The sequence below is a fragment of the Artemia franciscana genome, chromosome 1 (assembly GCF_032884065.1).
Source record: "Artemia franciscana chromosome 1, ASM3288406v1, whole genome shotgun sequence".
In the NCBI taxonomy this organism is placed as follows: domain Eukaryota; kingdom Metazoa; phylum Arthropoda; class Branchiopoda; order Anostraca; family Artemiidae; genus Artemia; species Artemia franciscana.
Window position 1 is genome coordinate 24,603,193 of NC_088863.1, and position 22,548 is coordinate 24,625,740.

Sequence of the window (22,548 nt, forward strand, 5' to 3'; positions counted from 1 at the left end):
AAGGATGGACAATTCAATAATAAATTGCTTTCAGGAATCAAGCTAAAATTTACATCAAAATAAAATCCTAGATATCTACATTGAAAAACCTGACTTATGGAAACACCTTCTAAAAGAATATTATAACAGTTATTTACAACTTTACCAATACGACTAAGCATCATATAATTAGTCTTCTCAGTATTCACTGCAAGAAAACTATGCTTTGTGAACTGAGATAAATTCTCCAAAGTTACATTAGTTATCTCTATAAGATCTTCGACAGATTCCCCAATCACTGTAAGCGCTGCGCCATCTGCGAAGATGTAACTACGGCACCAGGAATGTAAAAACACATTGTATCCACGTATATAAGAAACAGTAAAGGTCCTAATACCGAACCTTGGGGTACTCCACAATTCACATTGAAGGGTTTCCTTACCACATCATCTATCATAACTTTGATGGACATACCATGCAAGTAAGACCTAAACCAATCCAAACACTTCTCACGGACTCCCAAACAAGCTAGCCTACTTAATAAAAGATTAAAATCAACGGTATCAAATGCTTTTTTAAAATCTATGAACACAGTAAGAGGGATAAGATTCCTTTCTAGGGCACTATTAACGCACTGCATTAGATGGTATGCCACATGAACAGTTGAATGTTTAGTTCTGAAACCGAACTGTGACTCACTTAATATTCTGAGCTTGTCTAAATATTCATACAGCTGTCGATGTACTATTTTCTCGTATATCTTTGAGAATAGTGTTAACAAGCTTATAGGTCGATAGTTCGTCATATCTTGCTTATTGCCTGATTTGAACAGTGGTAGGACCTTTGCTTGCTTAAGCGCTTCAGGGAATTGGCCAACTTCAAGTGACAGGTTAACGAGGTAGAGAAGACATGGTAGTAGATACACTGAAACTACTTTGAATGGTTTCAGATTCAAACCGTCAATACCAGCATTATTTGACTTTAAATTCTTCACAATTTTTGTTAATTCTTCAATTGACGCTTTTTCAAATTGAAATTTATGATGTTCACCTCGATTATCTTCAAAGAGCGTGTCACTTTTCGCTGGGTCTCCGTGAGAAGTGTCTTCCCTGATTCTGCTTCCAATACCAGAGAAGAATTTACCAAACTCGTCAGCAATCTGCTGCTTATCAGTGACTGTAACACCCTCGTCAGTGATAGCATTTATGAGGCCATAATGTTTACCTGTGCCTTTAATCACGCCGTTAATGGTCTGCCAAGTGCCCTTTTTGTTCATTAAATTTTTCGATGCAATTTTTTTTTTTGAACGTCTTAACTTATTCACTAAATTTCGTTGACGAATATATTCATTTTTACTTTCTTCAGATGAGTCATTTAAACTTTTAAAGAAGCAAGCGTTACGAGCATTTATAGCTTCAACAACTTCATCATCAATCCAGGGTTTTCGGGGGATATCTCGTTCTTTTTTCCTAGTAAGTTTCAAGGGGCAAGCAGACTCAAATATCGGATTAATTATACCAAGAAAGTTGTCGAGGGCACGCGAGGGATCCGGTTCTTCATACACTTTCTCCCACGATATTACACTTATTTGTTCACGGAACTCATGTAAATTTGCCGGCCGAAGATCTCTTATAAGTTTACGCCTAGACTTCTCGTAAGTGACATTATAAATGTGAATCTGCAATATCTTCAGAACGCGTAAAGGCATTAACTTGGAACTTTCAGGGCCACTAATGCTGCAACTAGTACCGTGACTGCAATTGCAACTACGAGTATTTGCGACTCTGACTGCAACTGTTTGTGACTGCCATTACTTTTACTAGCGATTACTTTTAGAAATTTCTGAGGGGGATATTGAACAAAATCAAACCATACAATGCGCAAAATAAAAAAAAACAAAAGGGCGTATCAGCAAAATCTCAAGGATGGCTCACTGTATTAAACTAGGAATTTCAAGGAATGTTCAGGGGGATTATCAAAATTCCTTAGGGTATCTGGCTTCTCCATCTTACCATATTAAGACATCTTTTCCTCAAAACGATAGAAATTAGAAAAAAAAGTTGTGTTCAAAATAGTCGAAAGGACCAACAACTGTGACTTTGGTGATACCAAGCCACCCGTCACCTTAGGGAAAAGGGTTCTAAGTTATGCAATTTGTTATGCCATTGTTAACATAGAGAATTTATAATTGCGAATAGGGGATTGTCTGATCTTGGGCATGTCAAAAAAAAAAAAAAAAAAAAACTCCGGGTATTAAGGTGGAACTTAAAGAAGTTTCAAGGGGGTACTGAACTAAATTTAAAGATACTATGCGTCCAGGCTAACGATAGGGGATCTGCAATATCTTAGGAACTACCTGGTTATAAAACAGATTATGTTACAAATATTTACTTTTATATCTATAACGCAGAAAAAAAAATATTACAATAAACAAAACTATGAATGGCTTATTTTCTAGGAATTAATTTCAACATAAATGAAATATTCACTTTGTTTTCATTAGTTCTTTGAGGTCATCTTGATTGTTATAGTGATCTATGAATATTCAATTTAATTTTTAGTTGTTTTAAAGTTCATCTATTTATTTATATTAGTACCTTTTATCTTTATGTTTGATATAATCATCTATTTTAATTTCTGTTCGCTTTGGGTTTTATTTATTCTTTAATAGTAATTTCCGGTCGTTTTGAGTTTGAATTATTATACAACTTTATTTCTGCGGGTCGGAAGTTCAATGTGGCTCTTTAGTTTCCCTTTAAAACCCTTTTTTCAGAAGCTTTTTTTTACCTTATCAGATACGAAGTGCTGAACGAGAAACACGATAACCTTCTATTCAGTAAAATCTAATCTATCAAAATCGTTGCGCCGTGGAAGTTTATTTTTTCAGGGAAAAGGGACAAGATCAATACTGCTACTACTAATAACAATTCACCGTAGAATAAGGCCACCTAAGGCCAACATAGCTACGTACACTCCTCCTGCATCCCGATCAATTCAAAGCCTCTCTTTTAGACCCTCCCAGGAAGTTCCTATGTCTCTTAAATCTTTCTTTGCAACATCCTCCCACTCAAACCGCGGAAGACCTGCTTTTCGTTTAGCCCCAGGTTGGCCAAAAAGGACAATCTTTAGCAATCTATCATCCTTCATCCACGGAAGTGCCATAGCCATCAAAACCTTACTCTCACTAGTCATAGACAGTGAGATTGAATCACAATTTTCGTACAGTTTGCATCTGAAATACGGGCAGTCGACCGAGTACCCGAAACAATCCATAGGCAATTTCTCTGGAAAATTTTTAGCAAACCTTCCTCCGTTTTTCGGAGCGTCCATGCTTCTGAACCATATTGACCACCGTCGTCATTGTAACTTCCAATATTCTAATCTTTGTTCGCATAATTATCTTCCTATTCTTCCAAACTTTTTTCAACTGTGAAAAGAAACACCCTGAGCCTTGGCTATTCTACTTCTAACATATTCACTGTTCCCACTGTCTTTAATAACTATTAAATTAAAAAAACAAGTTTTTTTAACTGAAAGTAAGGAGCGACATTAAAACTTAAAACGCACAGAAATTACTTCGTATATGAAAGAGGCTACTTCCTCATCAGCACCCCGCTCTTTACGCTAAAGTTTGACTCGGTCTCTCAATTCTTCTTTTTAAAACAGTAAAAAACTTTAGCGTAAAGAGCGGGGTGCTGATGAGGAAGCAGCCTCTTTCATATAAGAAGTAATTTCTGTTCGTTTTAAGTTTTAATGTCGCTCCTTACTTTCAGTTAAAAAAACTTGTTTATTTTATTTAGTTTCTGAACGTTTTTGAATCAATGCATGTTTTGATTTTGGCTCTCCGCAGAGGAATAATTAAAACGAAATTTGCATTTTTTGATTGATCGAATGATTTTGAGAAAAAAAGAGCGGGGGAGGAAGCCTATTTGCCCTCCGATTATTTGGTTAATTAAAAAGGCAACTAGAACTTTTAATTCTTTAAGAATATTTTTATTAGTAAAAGATTTACATAACTTATAAATTAGCTTACGTAAAGAACTTTTGTATTCTCATATTTTTATTACATATATGAGGAGATTCGCCCCCCTTTTCAGATGCTCGCTCTTTACACTAAAGCCTAAATTTTGTCCCAATTCATTAAGAATGACCCCAGAATAAATAAACCGTAGAATAAATAGTTGAAATTACAAAAATACTTTAGCGTAGAGAGCGAGGTATTAGGAGGAGGTTAGCCCCTCAAATGGGTAATAATTTCTGTTTGTTTTAAGTTTTAATGCTGTTCCTTCCTTCCAGCTGAAAGAACTTTTTCGTATTTATTTTTTCATTGTTTTATTTTTTTTTAAATAATGCTAGTAAATCCTGCGCTCCCTTCATGGAGATTTTCTTCCCCCATAAAAAATTATCGATGCAAAGTTCCCCCAGTTATCCCCCTCTTCTCAACCCCTCTCCCAACCAAAAAAATCCTCCTGAAAACGCCTGTACACTTCCCAATAACCATTACTATATATAAGAAGGGTCAAAGTTTGTAACTTGTTGCCCCTCCCATGGGGACTGTGGGGGGGGGTAAGTCGTCCCCAAAGACATAGTTATAAGGTTTTTCGACTACGCTGAATAAAATGGCTCAGAATTTTGATCCGTTAACTTTGGTAAAATAATTAGCGTGGGAAGGGGCCTAGGTGCCCTCCAATTTTTTTGGTCACTTAAAAAGGGCACTAGAACTTTTCATTTCCGTTAGAATGAGCCCTCTTGCAACATTCTAGGACAACTGGATCGATACGATCACCCCTGGGAAAAAAAAACAAAAAAAAAACAAAAAAACAAATAAACACGCATCCGTGATCTGCCTTCTGGCAAAAAATACAAAATTCCACATTTTTGTAGATAGGAGCTTGAAACTTCTACAGTAGGGTTCTCTGATACGCTGAATCTGATGGTGTAATTTTCGTTAAGATTCTATGACTTCTAGGGGGCGTTTCCCCCTATTTTCTAAAATAACGCAAATTTTCTCAGGCTCGTAACTTTTGATCAGTAAGACTAAACTTGATGAAACTTATAAATTTAAAATCAGCATTAGAATGCGATTCTTTTGATGTAGGTATTGGTATCAAAATTCCATTTTTTAGAGTTTTGGTTACTATTGAGCCGGGTCGCTCCTTACTACAGTTCGTTACCACGAACTGTTTGATTTCATGTCTTCGATTAAAAATGTGTTTTTAGTTATTCTTTGGTTTTGATCAACTGCTGGCTGTGAAACAAAAGAAGGTATAACTTAAATATTCCGTTCTAAAAAAAACAGGCTCATTATTATTTGTCGCCCATGCGATGGATGACTTTCTACCTTGGTCTTAGAAAACAACCAGACTGCCCTGGAAAGTTTATATTTCAAGTATAAATACACAATTTTTTAAACATGCTTAGCCTAAAACTTCCTCCTCCAAAGCTTTTATGAAATATTGTCTCTATGCAAAAACAATAACAATATCCAATGTGTTATGTCACTTTTTATGTTGCTACTTGGTAATATTCTTCTGAAGTGGAAAATAATCAAATATATGTTTAGTCGAGTATTCACCTTTAATACATTTTGCCAAAGAAGGAACAAAAGCGCTTAATATAATTTCTCATACAATATATTTACGAATATATCTTACAAATATACAATATATCTTTACAAATAAATCATGTATCTTTACATAATATCTATTTCAGCAATTTCCATATCTACACACAGAAGAATGATGGAAACATCTTAATAGAGGCGCAGCCAGAACAAGACTCTTTCCCCTCTTCGGGATGACTTTCCAAAAAAACTGATATAATTTCAAACATTTTGGTTAATCAAAATTGAAAATGTACATTTTGAGGATCAGAAAAATTATCGTCACATACCTTACCCTCTCCAAATTTGGCTTTGGCTTTCTCTGCTGATGACCGCTTAACATTCAAGAGATACCTCCCTCCTTCAAATGTAATTTATACTTGTATTCTTCTAGAAACTGTAAGTACTTGGTTTATATGTTTTCAAATGGCTGTGTCCCCACTGGAAAGAAAACCGCACAAGAGATACACATTTTTTTAAATTGGATTATTTATAGAGTTGGATTTAATTTGTTTTTCCAAAAAAGTAAATTGGTCATATTGACAGAAAGATAAAAGGGCGTAAATAAATATGTAGTCGCTGTTACGCCTAAGGGTTGAATCTGAAATTTTCGAATGTCTTAAATAATTGCCAAAAATTGTTTGTTAAGCCGTTCTCAAAGGAAGAACCAGCAGGATAATCTAGATCAGAAGGATCAGAGTACGATTGAATCAGAATTACCTTGATCCTTCTTTGAATGCAACGCGGATCTTCCTTTGGATGAAACTCAGAAACAGTTTTTGAAAACTATTTCAGAAGTTAAAAAATTCCTAATACACCCTTAATGAGTAGCAGCGAAGACAATTTACTTACACAAATCTGCCGCAATTGGGTGATCAGGCATCACCATATCCTCTCAAACCCTGTGGTCTGTAAGCAAAAATGCATTAGTAGGAATCTTATTATACGTGGGACGAACCAAAAACATTCTGTAAATGCCACCAAATAAATTTGGTTGGAATATCCCATTCATTTCCTAAAATCTTTAATTTATTGCTCTAAAACATCATATTTTGGAGGTTTTTAGCAAGGGGGCGTTACTAATCATCATATAGATACCTTTCTTTATTAGCAAAGGTATACTTTCCGGATGAAGACTACCCCCATTTTAATTTGTATGTTAACAACTACCTTTCTGAGCACAGTAACAAAATAAAATCTAAATTTAAAATGCGTTGTAATTTATTGGTTTATGAGTCAGTTTGTTTATTTTCTTTGATGGGACTATTACAAATGAAAAGTTTATTCTTTTGTTAGCAAATTTATGTGTTCTGTGGCGAAGAAAGGTGGCTTATGAATATGGAATCTTTGTGATGAGGTTTCTACTTGTAAGTTGGAAACCGAGCTACTTGTGATCAGTCAATCAACGTAATGATTGGATACTTATAGGGGCTTCAAGATTTCGACTTCAAATTCAATGTTTTTTTAAAGGAAAATGCGCACACTGAGTTTCAATTACTGTATAAGTGTGTGTGTGTAAGGGAGGGGGATATTATCACTCCGATTCAGTGCCTGTATATTTTTTTGAATTAATGAAATTCTGCAAAAACTGTTCTAATGGTGTCAAGTGCTTAAATAAATATCATTGTTTTTTTTTTGCTAAAGTAGTTTCATACTCTTCAGAATATAAGAATAAAATGTCATTTTTGTTTATTTTGAATTTTTTTTTATTAAAATAAAATTTAAATATTAAATTAAAAAGTAATTAAAAATAAATTCATCTTTAATTGATTAAAAATTGATTAAACTTGCATCAAAATAACGGAATTTTCTGAAGTATTAAAACAAATTCTTTTTACTTCTATAATTGAATTATATCTTGAATACTGACGCAAGTTAAAATTTCTGTCGACCTTAACACAACACCTTTGTTCCCCTATATATTCCCAAAGAAAGTGAAAACTGTGAGAGTGATTATATTTCCTACACTATCGATGGTGTCGATTAAGGGAGGGGCAGGTGGGACATGTGTCCCCTGGAATCTTTGCTCCTCCTAGATTCGAAAATACCTTCTTGGGAGGTATTTTTGTTAATAACGTCTTTTTTATATTTTCGTTGAAATAATTGAAAAAAAGACAAAATTTCCTTATAAAATTTGAAAAACCCATTTCTCCCCCTCATCTAAATTTTCGTAAATTGATACCACTGCATACTAGGAGACAAAATTCAAGAAGGCTCCATGACAGAAAAGTGCATTGCTAACTGAATGTCGCTTTTGTAGAAAATGGTGCGACTGTTGAATTATTTAAACGGCAGAGAAATAACGAATTTACCCGAAAAAGATGTTGTCTCTCAAAAATTTATTATCCTTTTTACTCGTTTAAAATTTTATGAAAAAACTAGCCCTAGTTGGTGGGGGCTCTTCGTTGTAATTGTGTCCCTGTGTCCCAGTCGTCATTTATAGTCGACAAACATGAAGTCAGTCGACACACAAATATGACGTCAGTCGACACACACGTCTCAGTCGTCATTTGTGTCCCGGTGTCCCAGTCTGTAATTTCTCGTTGAGTGTCCCGGTCTTCATTTATATTCCCTGTGTCCCGGTCTGTATATACATTCGTTTTTGAATTGGTATATGATTAAATAAATTTTTGTTTTTTTTTCCTTTTTTTCTTTTTAGTTTTTTTTTTTGGTTTTTACCTTTTTTTTAGCTTTTTTAGTTTTTTTCTTTTTTCTTTTTAGTTTTTTTTGTAGTTTTTACCTTTTTTAGTTTTTTTTTATTTATTTTTATTTTTTTTAGTTTTCTTTTTCTCCTTTATTTTTCAGTTTTTTTCCTTTTTTAGTTGGTTTTTACCTTTTTTTTAGCTTTTTTAGTTTTTTTTTTCTTTTTTCTTTTTAGTTTTTTTTTGTAGTTTTTACCTTTTTTATTTATTTTTATTTTTTATTTTTATTTTTTTTTGTAGTTTTTACCTTTTTTAGTTTTTTTTCTTCTTTTGTGTTAATGCTAAAGCCAAGGTTCGAACCTGGAACCTCTCGGACCTAGAATCTGGAACATAACGCTTTACCAACTCAGCTACTTCGGCTTGAATACATTTACCTTTTTTATTTTTTTTTTATTTTTAGTTTTATTTTTTTAGTTTTCTTTTTCTCCTTTATTTTTCAGTTTTTTTCCTTTTTTTAGTTTTTTTTTCTTTTTCAGTTTTAGTTTTTTTATTAGTTTTTAGTTTTTCTTTCTTTTCAGTTTTTTTTGTAGTTTCTACCTTTTTTTTAGTTTTTTTTTAGTTTTTTTCTTTTTTAGTTTTTAGTTTTTTACCTTTTTTTAGTCTTTTTTAGTTTTTTAGCTTTTTTAGTTTTTTTAGTATTTTATTTTTAGTTTTTTTTAGTAGTTTTTAACTTATTTAGTTTTCTTCTTCTTTTGTATTAATGCTAAAACCAAGGTTCGAACCTGGAACCTCTCAGACCTAGAACCTGGAACATAACGCTTTACCAACTCAGCTACTTCTGCTTGAATACATTCGTTTTTGAATTGGTATATGATGAAATAATTAAGACGTCATATGCGGACAGACAGACAGACACACAAACAAACAACTTATTTATATATATATAGATGCAAAAAAAAAAAAAAATCAGGCTTTGGGTCCTTTTTACTGGCTCAAATTTTGATACTGGCTAAGAATGTGTAAAAATGAAAATGTTTCGGCTTCTGTTTATAGGCTTTGCTTTCTTTTTACTGGCTCAAAACGGGTAAAAAGGCATTCTTTGACTTCCCTTTATAGGTTTTGCGTCTTTTCACTGGCTCAAAATTTGATAGTAGCTCAAAATGGGCAAAAAAAAAGCAAATTTTCATAATATTATTAAAAAAAGATACAATCAGGTTTAGCTCCCTATTTACTGGCTCAAAATTTGATACTGGCTCAAAATGGGTAAAAAGTCGATTTTTTTTACATATCCTTATGACATACCCTTCTTTTTGACACACCGTTTCTAACATACCCTTATGAAATGGATGTAAGGAAATACGTCGCAGATACTAGCCAATAGAATTAAAGCATCTCTGTTTTTCTCTTTGATCCAAACGTAGTGTCAGAAATCATTTTGCATATGCTATTTAGTACTGCTTTGGTTTTTCTATAAATAATTTCAGTAGCTGGTCGCTATGAGCATCTTTGTGAGTTGGGGTTTTCAAACTGAATCTCAGCATGGTACTATTCCTTTTCTAAACTCCTATAGCGCCTAATTATATCAGCAGGAGGCTTTATCGGTCTTAGGAGGTTTATCTGACCTCATGTAGCGTTTCCGACTATCATGCTTCTGATTCCAGGCTTTTAATTACCATAAACACAATTTTAAAGCAACGCTAAAAGAAAATAGTTTATGATGGTCGAAACCGTATATATATGAAACTGACGAAAAAATCAGGTTTTAGAATAATCTGTGTAATTTTTTTTGTAACTTTGCATCGCTGACTTTTATTACATTTTGAAATGAAAGACTCAACTTTTGATAATAGCAAAGTAATTATATTAATAAACTGTAATTATGAAGGATGAATTTTTAGAGGTTTTACGGGTTCAGGGTACTAAAATAGGCTTGAAAATTAACGTTAAGAAGACTGAGTCACTAAGGCTAGGAATAAGTAAAGATGAACAGGTGACATTAGGTAACGAAAAGGTTGATCAGGTTGGGAGCTTCAGTTACCTTGGTAGTATTATTAGTAAAGATGGTGGGAGCAGGGAAGATGTTAAAAGTAGAATAGCTAACGCTCAGGGTGTTTTTTCACAGTTAAAAAAAGTTTGGAAGAATAGAAAGATAAGTCTACAAACCAAGATTAGAATATTGGAAGCTACAGTGATGACAATGGTCAAATATGGCTCTGAAGCATGGGCACTCCGAAAAGTAGATGAAAATTTACTAGATGTTTTCCAGTGAAATTGCCTACGGATTGTTCTGGGTACCCGGCTGACTGACCATATTTCAAACAGTAGGTTGTACGAAAAGTGTTGTTCAATCCCGCTTTCTGGGGCAATAATGAAAGAAAGGTTGAGATGGCAAGGCCACGTTCTACGGATGAAGGATGACAGATTATCGAAGATTGTCCTTTTTGGCCAACCGTCTGGGGCTACACGGAAAGCAGGTCGTCCTTGTCTGGGTTGGGAGGATGTCATAAATAAAGATTTAAAGGAAATGGGAACTTCCTGGGAGAGTGTAAAGAGGGAGGCTTTAAATAGATTAGGTTGGAGAAGGAGCTTGCGTAGCTGTGTTGGCCTCAAGCGGCTTGGTGCTGCAGTGAGTTATTATTAGTAGTAGTAGTAGTATTTTATATTAGGCAGTGCCTTTTATCATCCTTTTTAATGGGTATAGAAAGGTTGGGGTTGTTTGGAACAAATCGACTGCAGGGAGGAGTAGATTTTCAAGGAATAGAGCTTCAGTAGAATGTCCTTGAAGCTGCCGCGTAATAATGCGTTATTCAATTTTTTAGATTTAATTAATTTAAGCAATTATTTAGATTTAATTTAATTATTAAGATTTTGGTGGTGTGAGTGTTGGATCCTCGATGTATATTTTTTTTTCTTAAGTAGGTGGTGCGGAGACCAGTTGTACTCTGGTAGGATTGGTGAGTAGAATCTAATTATATTTTAAGTGTGAATATATATAATAGTTATTTATATTTTGTTTTATTGTTGTTTTTTTCCAAATAACGGGCCATTGAGCCCTTTGGGATATTTTTGCTTATAATGGATGTATATTGATAATAAAAGGAACTTGAACAATAAGAACGCAGATTCTTTACAAAAACAAATACAGGGATATTTTCAGCCATTCCCCATACAAACAATTTTATGTCCCTCTTAAAGGTTTCACTGGTAATGTCTGAATTTACAGTTAGAAATTTAAGATGGTACGGGAATCTTTAATTGACATTATTTAGTTATATTTGATTACTTTAAAGTTAGAATATTAGATTTTATGTTATTAATTAATTTAAATTATATAAAGTTATATTTCAAAGAAAGTTCTTTAATTAACGATGTGTTACAGACTTTATGCTAAAAGATCTGTAAAAGTTTTATTTTGTAGAGGGATTTAACTCTTTAAAGAACAGACACTATAACAAAGACTGTAAAATCATTTTTCGAGAAAGATGGGTAATTATAAACCTAGTATATTCAAGCCTTTGAATTTGGTAGATTTCTTATAATCACTGTTTCGCAGGGACTGCCGGTGAGTTAATTCCTTTTCCTTATAGATTTATATTTAGATATTGTTTAGTATGTTTATGCCAAGTTTTAATCATTCTTTATTTATTATGCGTACTTTCCAAAAAACGGGCCATTGAGCCCTTTGGGATATTGTTTTTGTTATTGTTATTTTATGGAAATAAATGGAACTTGAATTTAACCAGAAAAATGGCCCGATGTTGCTCATGGGTAGTAAAGTATTGGCTTTTAATGACCCCGTTCCACTTGTTTAGTCCTTTAGCTCTTTGGGTTTGGGCCTTCAGCTCTCGCAAATAACGGGCTTAGGCCTTAGGGCTCGTAAATGTAGCCTCAAAGGACCTTCCTCTGGTCATTTCAGTCACTAAAACCGATAACCCCTCATTTACTATGGTTCGAGTCTATCAGCATATGGGGTATATAGAAATTAGTCACCTTTCCTTTTAGACTAACTCTAGATAGTACTGTATGGTAATTATATAATTGAGTTTCAAAAATGTTTTTTAGTTTTAATGTTCACATGGAATCTTTTTACCTCTTAATCTTTGATGTTAGAAAGGTCTCCGAAAAAGCGCAAGAATAATAAAGTTTCTAAACTTGGCCAAAGGCGCCATTTGGACCAAATCTTGGGGTGGACATAAACTTCATCTTGCCCCCTCCCCCCCCGACTCACTTCGTGTCGCGTAATCATCTTGGAAATGGGCATTTGAGAGAACTCGAGAATTTTATTATGTATCTTACCTACTTTAAAAGTTTACAATAATTAATAGCAAATACCGTAATTACCCCAAGGGTCGTCAAGTAATTACGCTCTTTGGTTAATAGGCGTGCAGTAATTTCAAATCAATTGGACAGAATGGATTATGTTGGACATCATGGATTATTATTGCCGGCAAAGGGCCCTTTGTGGTGGAAGCTTGGGTCCCCTGGAAAATCTGGGGTGGGCATTTGCCCACCCCTGACCCCCCCCCCCCCCCAAATGGCGCCTCTGAACTTGGCCTAAGTCATTTTTGACTCCAAATGATTTCAAGAGGGAAACAATTAAGGTAACGTTCTATTTTAAGAAATAGAACCTACCTTTAAGGGTAGTTTCAAAAATAGCGTTTAAACTCAAAAATAAAAATCGTAAATTTCATATCTGCATCAGAATCATCACTTCTGTTTACTAAAAGTGTATGAAAAATAAGGTAAAATGTTATTCCGGATACCTTCAATTTAAATAATCTTCTCTTTTAGCTAGAAACAGATTGCTGCTATCATATATCCAGCAAATGAAAATGAACAGACCAAATAAATGCGTCAAGATTCGAATTCGAGCATGAAATTAGAAAACAAGCACAAAGTATCTTATTTTTGACAAGGTATCTGATCCTTGAAGTCGTAAAGCATCCTCCCCAACTTCAAACTGAGACAGGTTCACAAGTAGCAAGGCGGAAAGTGAGGACAAAGGGGCAGGTTTAGATTAATTTTCAAAGATGATAGAGTTTTAAATTTATGGATTCGATATCATGATATATTGGTAAGATTCTAGTCTGAAAATGGAATATGGCTGTGGTATATGGTTCTCACTGGGTTTAATGACACCGGATATAGGCAGTGCATATACTCAGGATTTGGGCCCGGATGGGTTTAGTTGAACTTGAAAAGATTTTTTTTTATGCTTAAGAACCTAAAAAAAATATTTTTTTTTTAATGTAACTTGATATTATCAAAATCTAAAATTTTCATCTAAAAAAAATGGAACATAGCAAAAATGCACTCACATAGCTCAAGTATATTGCTTATTTTGGTCGGAAAAATGAGTTTATTAAGCATGCATTTGATGGTATATGTATTTTAAAACTTCTTAATCATTCATTTCCTCTATGTTTTGAAGTTTTTCAAAAGTCTAAAATGTATAATCAAGGTTTTATTTCGACAGAAAAAAACTTCTATGCCTATCTAAAATAGTTCTCGTCCATGGGATCTTATTATTTTTCGAAGTTTAGTTTGAAATTCAGAAAGTTACTGTTTAGCAAAAACCAATAATAGGGACTATGAATACTTTAAATTTCGTTTCTGGTTCTGTTAAATCTGCTAATTTAATCATAATAAGTTTGCGTCTTTGGATTAAAATAGCACAAAAATATGTTCAGTTATTACAAAAACAGTTCTTCAAGTTTCAGGAAGTAGATAACTTCGAAGACCACACTGCATTTTCATGACGAAAATATAACAGTTCAAAATAGGGATGAAACCTTTTAATTGACAGTGAAACAAATATATATTTTCAAACTGAATATTTCGAACGCATATACAGTGTCCATCATCAGCAGTAAACACTGTATATGTGTGCGAAATATTCAGTTAAAAAAAATTATATTTGTTTCACTGTCAATTAAAACAGTTCATCCATATTTTGAACTGATATATTTTCGTTCGAGGAAGAAAAAATGATTTGGATCTAGAAAAGTTTTGAGGATAATTTTGGGTGAAGAATTTGAATCCGACTTTATAAATATAGTTCCATTCACGTTTTTTTTTCATAACTAAACCATTAATGCACTTCTTAAGCTTTTTTTTTGGAATCTCGTTTCATGGAAAACGGCAGGCAAATAAATAAAAATGGAATTTAAAATATGTAAAATCTATATAGAAATAATTTTTTTCTTGAGTTTTTCCATTTGGAATTTTTCCATTTTTATTTATCTAACATATATTATCTAACATTTTTCATTTTTATCTAACATAATTATGAGACTAGTTTTTGGTGAAAAATTTGAATCCGACTTAATAAATATAGTTCCATTCAATACTTTTTTCTATAACAAAATTTTGTATGGCTTCTTAAGCACTGTTTTTGGAATCTCGTTTCAAGGCGAACGGCTATAAAATAAAAATGAAATTGTAAAATATATAAATATTTTTAGAGAATTTTTTTCTCTTAAGTTTAAGGAAGAAAAAAAAAATATTTTCATCTAACATAATTTTGAGAGTAGTTTTTGGTGAAGGATTTGGATCCGACTTTATAAATATGGTCGTATTCAACGTTTTTGCTATAATTAAATTTTGAATGGCTTCTTAAGCTCTGTTTTTAGAATCAAACAGTTCGTGGTAACGAACTGTAGTAAGAAGCGACCCAGCTCAATAGTAACCGAAAATCTAAAAAATTGATATTTTCATACCTACAGTTACATCAAAAGATGTAACTTAAATATATAAAGATTTTAAATATATAAGTTTCATCAAGATTAGTCATACCCATCAAAAGTTATGAGCCTGAGAAAATTCGCCTCATTTTAGAAAATAGGGGGAAACACCCCCTAAAAGTCATACAATCTTAACAAAATCATACCATCACAGGCACGTACACATGAATTTTTTTGGGAGGGGGGGGGACAAAACCTTCGAAACAGCAGATATGAAGTAGCAATTTTTTTTATTTAGTAACTAAATAAATACAAAAAGCACGTATATCGGAAAATACAGATTAACTTTAATCTGCAGCATTGTAGCGGAAGGAGGGGGGGAAGAAGACTGAAGCCTCAAAAGTACGTTTTAGGCTCAGGTTGTGTTCATAGCGATTTAGAACCAATGATTAATCTATTATATCCCACTGAAAGGAAAATTTTAGCGTTAACAGTGAAATATGGGTGGTGGGGGGGGGGTAGTTCTTCTATTGCAAAAACATTGATTTTAATGAAAAATGATAGTTTCCAAAATTAATCCATTAAAAGCTGTACTTTATCCTGAAAAAAGGGGGGGGGATAAACGCCTTAATATCAAGATAATTCTGTTTCGATGTGGAAAGCAGACTCTCTTTAAAAAAAAAAAATAACAGTACAATCACTAATTACTTCAAAGAGGGTAAAAAGTTGGACAGAAAGTGGGTTAATAATTGGGCAGTGACTTGACTGGATAATTGCACGCTGTAAAATCCCAAAAAAGGTTCGCACATGTATCTAGATTCTTAAATAAATGTCCTAATTTTGCCAAAAATCCAAGAAACCATGGGGAAATTAAACATTTCGCAAAATTCCCCGGGGAAGGGTCCGGGCCCGAAGCCCTTCCCCCCCCTGCGTACGTGCCAGCACCATCAGAATCAGCGTATCAGTTTTTACTGTTTTAAAAAGTAGAGTTAAGAGAAAGAGTCAAACTTTAGCGTAAAGAGCGGGGCGTTGAGGAGGAAAAGCCCCTTTCATATATGGAGTAATTTGTTTAATGGAATCTCGTTTCATGGCGAATGGAATATCTAAAATTTTGGCAATCTCCAAAATTATAAATCTTGGTTTGAATTGGAATATAACGTGAAGTGGGTACTAATCTGAAATAGTAGCTAAAAGTCAGAACACAGGTCAATGTTGCTCCAAAGTTAACTATAAAAAGATGTGACAAAAAGCCTCTTATAATCAAATCAAGATATAAGCTAAATATAAGGCCGCTTATAAGCATGTACGCAGGTGTTTATTCCAATAAGGGGGACCAGGAAAGTGTTTTGAAGTGGATTATACAAAACAAAGAGACTGGTATTTGAAAATTACCTGAAATTGTGAAAATATTGTAAGAATCTCTAAATTTGAAGGAAAACAGCCCTTGCCCCCCCCTTTCGTTTGTGCATGCCTGCCACTTTTGAAACTCGTCTAGCGCTCCCATTAATGTCCAGGTGCTGAGAAATCTTGTCAGCAAGGTGCTAGAGCTTTCACTCAATAAAAAAGAGGGCTCTATTTTACAAAACATGAATGAGACAAATCCAGGGGATAGCATAAGAAAACGCGTTTGGGGGGTCCATGAATTCCTTTCATCACTGAAAAATGAGTCTTAACTAATAATGATATTGAAATCGTGAGCGACTGTTGAGCCAGTAATTTTTGAGAGCAGACAATGAATGTGACGCCAAGTCAACTGTCGATTGTGGACATGTTGCTTATGCAAGATCGTCAGGGGGCAACAGGGTGCCAACAGGAGGAAATGTTTTGTAAAAGAAAAGGAAAGCAATTGTCAAGCAGATTGCCGTTTAGTCTTATATATATATATATATATATATATATATATATATATATATATATATATATATATATATATATATATATATATATATCATGAAAAGAGAAATCACCAATGCAACAGCACAAAAAAAAGAAAAAAAAGAGAGAGACAGAAGGAGAAAAGGAAGACTGTTTTCCTAAATTAGTGATTAATATAGACCAGCAGTTGAATGAGGCCTTAACCCTACTCATCCATACAATCACATAGGTCAAACAGCATAGCCATACGCAATCAACCATAAAGAATAATCCATGGACAGGCAGTCATGTCGTCAATAAGTATAAGTCGTCATTTACCAAAAAATAGAAAAAATAATAAAGACAAATAATTCAGATGCAACAACCCAACACAAGGGCTCATCAGGAGAATACACTGGCCTATATAGGGTTTCGCCACTTTAAATTCTCTACCCAGCCATGTGTTGTGGCTACCACAGAATATCCAAGGCATCCCCGTGTCAGGTATCACCCCCAAAATACATGCCTATGAAAGAAAAAAAAACAGCAAATGTAAAACAACCAAGTAACACCAAGACAAACTTATCCTGTTAATATATCCCTCTTTTTAGCAACAATAGATAAACTAAATATAATAAATTTTACCAAATCACAAATATTAAAACATTGCAGAAAAACCTGAATGAACTAAACAATTATAGAATTAATCTTTACCATGTGGCTAATTTTAAAAAAAATCCGCTCAATTAGAAACACAATTCAAAATAAATGGCGCTGCAACAACAATTCTCGAACCTCCGAAATTAGCTGAAAATTTCTTTAAGTATTTCTAGATAATTCTTTTGATATTTATTTAAAAGTTCGTTATAATGAAAACTAAATTTTTTAAATTGCCAAGTTAATCTATTTGCAGAAAAACCTCTTGATATCAATTTTTGGCTTAAGATTTTACATCTATTTTTAAAATCAATATAATTACTACAAATCCTTGCATAACGAAGTAACTGTGAGAAAAACGCTGAATATGTGATATTTGAGTGTATATTACTTTCAGGGAATGGGAAACTAATCACTTCAAAATCAAAATCATCCGTAAAAAGAAGAAATCCTCAGCTACAGACTGATACTGTCTAAGACGTAGTGCACAGTTCAGAAAAGACAGGGGAGGGAAAGAGTGAAAAAGCGATTACCTGGACAAAATAGGGTCCGATCGAGGCTAAATGTTGATTTTTGAAAATACTATTTTATGGATTTTCGAGTGTTATAAATGAATCCTTTTTGTTCTAAGAAAACAGAAAGACTTTAGAAATGAAAATATTATTGCTTCAACAAATTAAGAAAGAATGATATTGACCTAAAAAGCATAATAGAAGTGCGCTCCTACAGGTACCTATATATTATTTTAAATCTCTGGGAGAAAGGGAGGATATTTTGAGAAAAATATAGCCAAATATTAACAAATATCATGGAAATTAAAGGATAAATTGCAAAAATTTCGACTTTGCGGACAGAATTGGGGAAGAGTTAGTGGCTTAAAGGCCCAGTATGTGCACATCTGACCTTACATATTCTATAAGATATGGTGGGAGGTGAGTGGTCAAAGACTGAAATTTGATCCTAGACTTCAAATAATCTATAAGTTACACTTTTTTGTGGTGTTTTAAGCGTTGAATCTCATAATTTACAGAGTAAAAAGAGGAAAAAACTGGAAGAGACAAGATGAATTTGGGTAGTATATTTAGAATAGCCCTGCCCATAGAACACAGTATCGGCTCCCCGTTGCCTTCTCTTACCATAGAAGGTATATTTCAATTATTAACATGTGCTTAAAAATTAATATTCTATATAGATTTCTTTATACTCGGATATTTTTAACTTTTATAGCTAACTTTATTTATTTTTAATTACCCCGTGCCAAACCATCTTAGTTTCTGATCAAGTTACAATTTTATCATAAAACTGGGGTTTGGAAACAACTTAAATATACACAAAGATTTGTACTTACTTCATATGTAATTTATTGGTGTACCTCAACGTATGGCACATACCTGGAAGGTGGGGGGGGGGGGCTGATGAAAAAATATATTGCCCCCCCCCCTATATTTTCGTGAACTGGTGCCTCTGGACATAACTTTCATGATAGTAAATAAAAAAGCAAAGCTTTTGAAAATGAAGAGCGACGATAAAGACTAAAAATAGACAGAAATAGGGACTATCTGAGAGTGCCACTGTAAATTTCCCAGGTAAAATTGGGGATGGGGCAAATCCTTCTTAGAAAGAATACTAAATTTTCTAATAGTATACATAGAAATTTGAAACGTGCGTTCGGTCATATCTCACACATGTTGAATATCGTGGCGTAACCTTGATCCTGGTGGTTTCATCCTAAATTGGTGTAAAGAACCCCCTCCCAGAAAAATAGAAAATACTTTTCTTAATTATTCTTTTCGTGTTTCACCCCCCCCACTTAAAAATTTCTGGTCATTCCCTTAAAGGGTTTGACCACTGTGTATCTGTATTCCAATTATCTCCGTTGTATTTTATATTTACGCAGCCTTGTGATCAGGGTCGTATACGGGACTTTTTTTTGGTGGGGGGATGCTTAGAAGAAAAAACTTAACAAAATGAATAAAAAATTTATTTATCTTCATTTTTTACGTTTTTAGACTCAAACAAAAATATCGGGGGGGGGGTCAAGCCCCCTAACCGCCCTGGATACAGCCTCGCTTGTATTAAACTTTCACAGCAGCACAGAAATTTCCACGTGAAGGATTTTGTTTACAAGGGCATTTCCCATGTATTTTCTTTATTTCATTTATGCGTTTTCTAGAGAAAAATCAAAACAGGAAAAAATCCAAAATTTTTTTTCAACTCGTTACCAAGTCATTTCGAAGCTGGAGTCGGAAGCCAAATAATACATAATATTTTTTTTTAATTTCATTAAAAAAGCAAATTAAAATCAATGTTACTGGAACCTTGGCTTCTCCAGAAGTCCAAGAGCCATTTAAATACCCTCTTTCTGTATTGGGCTGAATGCGACAAGTCAATCTGTCACTCGATGATCCTAATTAAACAACATATGCTTTAAGATGGCAATCATTGTCTACTTCCCCCCATGCTTCCTCATATTTTGCTGGTGGGTTGTGACCACAAGTGATCTATCAATGATTAATTGGTGTTGGAAACGGAACTCATTACTTCCAAGAGCCACACATTGTGTCAAAGAATATTCTATTTCACACTCTGAATATCCAAAACTCGAATGTAAAATAAAACATTGAAGGTTATACGCTCATTTTCAGTTGTTAAAATACGCCTAAAATTTTTAGTGCCTTTAACTTTACACATATTTTTTTAACTAAATCACTTTTTTTTTATCTGCAAAAATATTATTCTCACAAAAAGCTTCTTCTTAATGAGAATTTTCTTTCAAATTGTTTACAAGATTATTTTATAACACAAGTATTGAAATTATTATTCAAAGCGGGGCTATTCAAATATTTAATTCTGTTACGAATTGAAAAAAAAATTAAATTCATGTAAGGCGTAAGTTAAGCATTAGAAGGAGAATTTGCAGGCTTATGTCGGGGTATGCACAAACGAGTCACCCTCCAAAGGTAAGAGATTTGGTGGATGACTCAAACGCATTTTAGATTTTGTTAAATTCAACATATGGCCCACGTCCTTCTAACGTTAGTTTCAGAGCCCAGTTGTGGATGAATGTTTTCGTGTCTTCGTTTTTTTTGTAAGATCTATTTCTTCATCTTCTAGATTGTTGGATTTTTGGTCTCTGTTTTCAGCCTTTTTTTTAATTTATATTTTTAAGCAGTGAGTACGATCTTGAACATCGACCAAAATATTTACTATTATTTAGGTCTCTTATTCTATTGTTTCTATTTTTAAAGTTTAAATTATATTTTTATATTTATACTAGCTGTTGGGGTGGCGCTTCGCGCCACCCCAACACCTAGTTGGTGGGGGCGCTTCGCGCCCCCCCCAAGCCCCCCCGCGCGCGTAAGTCGTTACGCGCCATAATAGTTACGCGCCATTGTAGTTGTGTCCCTATGTTATATAAACTTGCGAATATACAACATTCTTTGCTGTCCCATTGTCTTTGCATATAAATAGATTGTCAGGTTATCCCCCTGTTTCCCCCGGTGTCCCCGTTGTAGTTGTGTCCCTGTGTCCCGGTCGTCATTTATATTCCCTGTGTCCCGGGTCCCGGTCATCATTTGTATCCCGGTGTCCCGGTCTGTATATACATTCGTTTTTTAGTTTTGTTTTTCTCCTTTATTTTTTTCCTTTTTTTTCTTTTTTAGCTTATTTAGATTTTTAGATTTTTTAGTTTTTTTTATTAGTTTTTAGTTTTTATTTCTTTTTAGTTTTTTTGTCCCGGTCGTCATTTATATCCCCCTGTTTCCCCCGGTGTCCCCGTTGTAGTTGTGTCCCTGTGTCCCGGTCGTTATTTATTTTTTAGTTTTTTACCTTTTTTTAGTTTTTTTAGTTTTTTAGCTTTTTTATTTTTTTTATTAGTTTTTAGTTTTTTTGTAGTTTTTGCCTTTTTTTTAGTTTTTTTAGTTTTTTAGCTTTTTTATTAGTTTTTAGTTTTTTTTGTAGTTTTTGCCTTTTTTTAGTTTTTTTAGTTTTTTAGCTTTTTTATTTTTTTTATTAGTTTTTAGTTTTTTTTGTAGTTTTTGCCTTTTTTTAGTTTTTTCAGTTTTGACGTCACCTGATCCAGTTTTTTCAGGTGACGTCACCTGATCCACGATCCACAGATCCACAGACAACTTATTTTTATATATATAGATAGTTTTTTTTTTTTTACTTATGTCCTGGTCGTCATTTATACTCCCTGTGTCCCGGTGCTTTGTTGATTGCTAATCGAACATTCCTTTTGTCCTGGTCGCTTTCTCTTTGAGTGTCGTCATTTATTAGTTTTTTCCTTTTTTTTTTTTAGTTTTTTATTGGTTTTTACCTTTATTTTAGCTTATTTTTCAGTTTTTTCCTTTTTTTTAGTTTTTTTTTATTTTTTATTTTTTTTATTTTTTTACCTTTTTTTAGTTTTTTTAGTTTTTTTAGTTTTTTAGCTTTTTTACTTTTTTTATTAGTTTTTAGTTTTTTTTTGTAGTTTTTGCCTTTTTTTAGTTTTTTCAGTTTTTTTTTTAGTTTTTTATTGGTTTTTACCTTTATAGTTTTTTTAGTTTTTTAGCTTTTTTATTTTTTTTATTAGTTTTTAGTTTTTTTTTGTAGTTTTTGCCTTTTTTTAGTTTTTTCAGTTTTGACGTCACCTAATCCAGTTTTTTCAGGTGACGTCACCTGACACATCCATCCACACATCCATCCACACATCCACAGACAGACAACTTATTTTTATATTTATAGATATTTTCCAAATTATAAATAAAACAAAAATATAAAAATGATTTTTTACCTGTAGAAAGAAGAATTATATTTTAACTCCTAGATACACTAAGGTTGTATCTAGGAGTTAGGGTACCGGGTTTGACCCCCCTCCATCAGGAATGTTTCTCCAGATTGTAAAACCGTAACCAAAATGCAAATAAACATATTTTGACGTGTTTTTGAAAGTTTTTTTCCCCCCTCCCCCACCACAACAAAATTTTGGATCTGCCCTTGTTTAGAGCAAATTGTATTATTTTATTTTTCATATTCTTTAAAGTTGATAAAGCCCTCTAGAAAACCTTGCTTAAGTCCGGTTAGGAAAATAGAAGCTCAAAGACATAAAAAGACAGCAAAACGTTTGCAGATCTAAATCAAACAGTTCGTG

At 33.3% G+C, this 22,548-nt stretch overlaps 1 protein-coding gene across 1 annotated transcript; it reads right to left on the reverse strand.

The window, feature by feature from the left end:
* Nucleotides 1-274: 274 nt before the first annotated feature.
* Nucleotides 275-1,687, reverse strand: LOC136026130 (uncharacterized). Its single transcript, XM_065702458.1, has one exon. It carries the CDS (start codon nt 1,685-1,687, stop codon nt 275-277), a length of 1,413 nt encoding a protein of 470 aa, XP_065558530.1.
* Nucleotides 1,688-22,548: the final 20,861 nt, after the last annotated feature.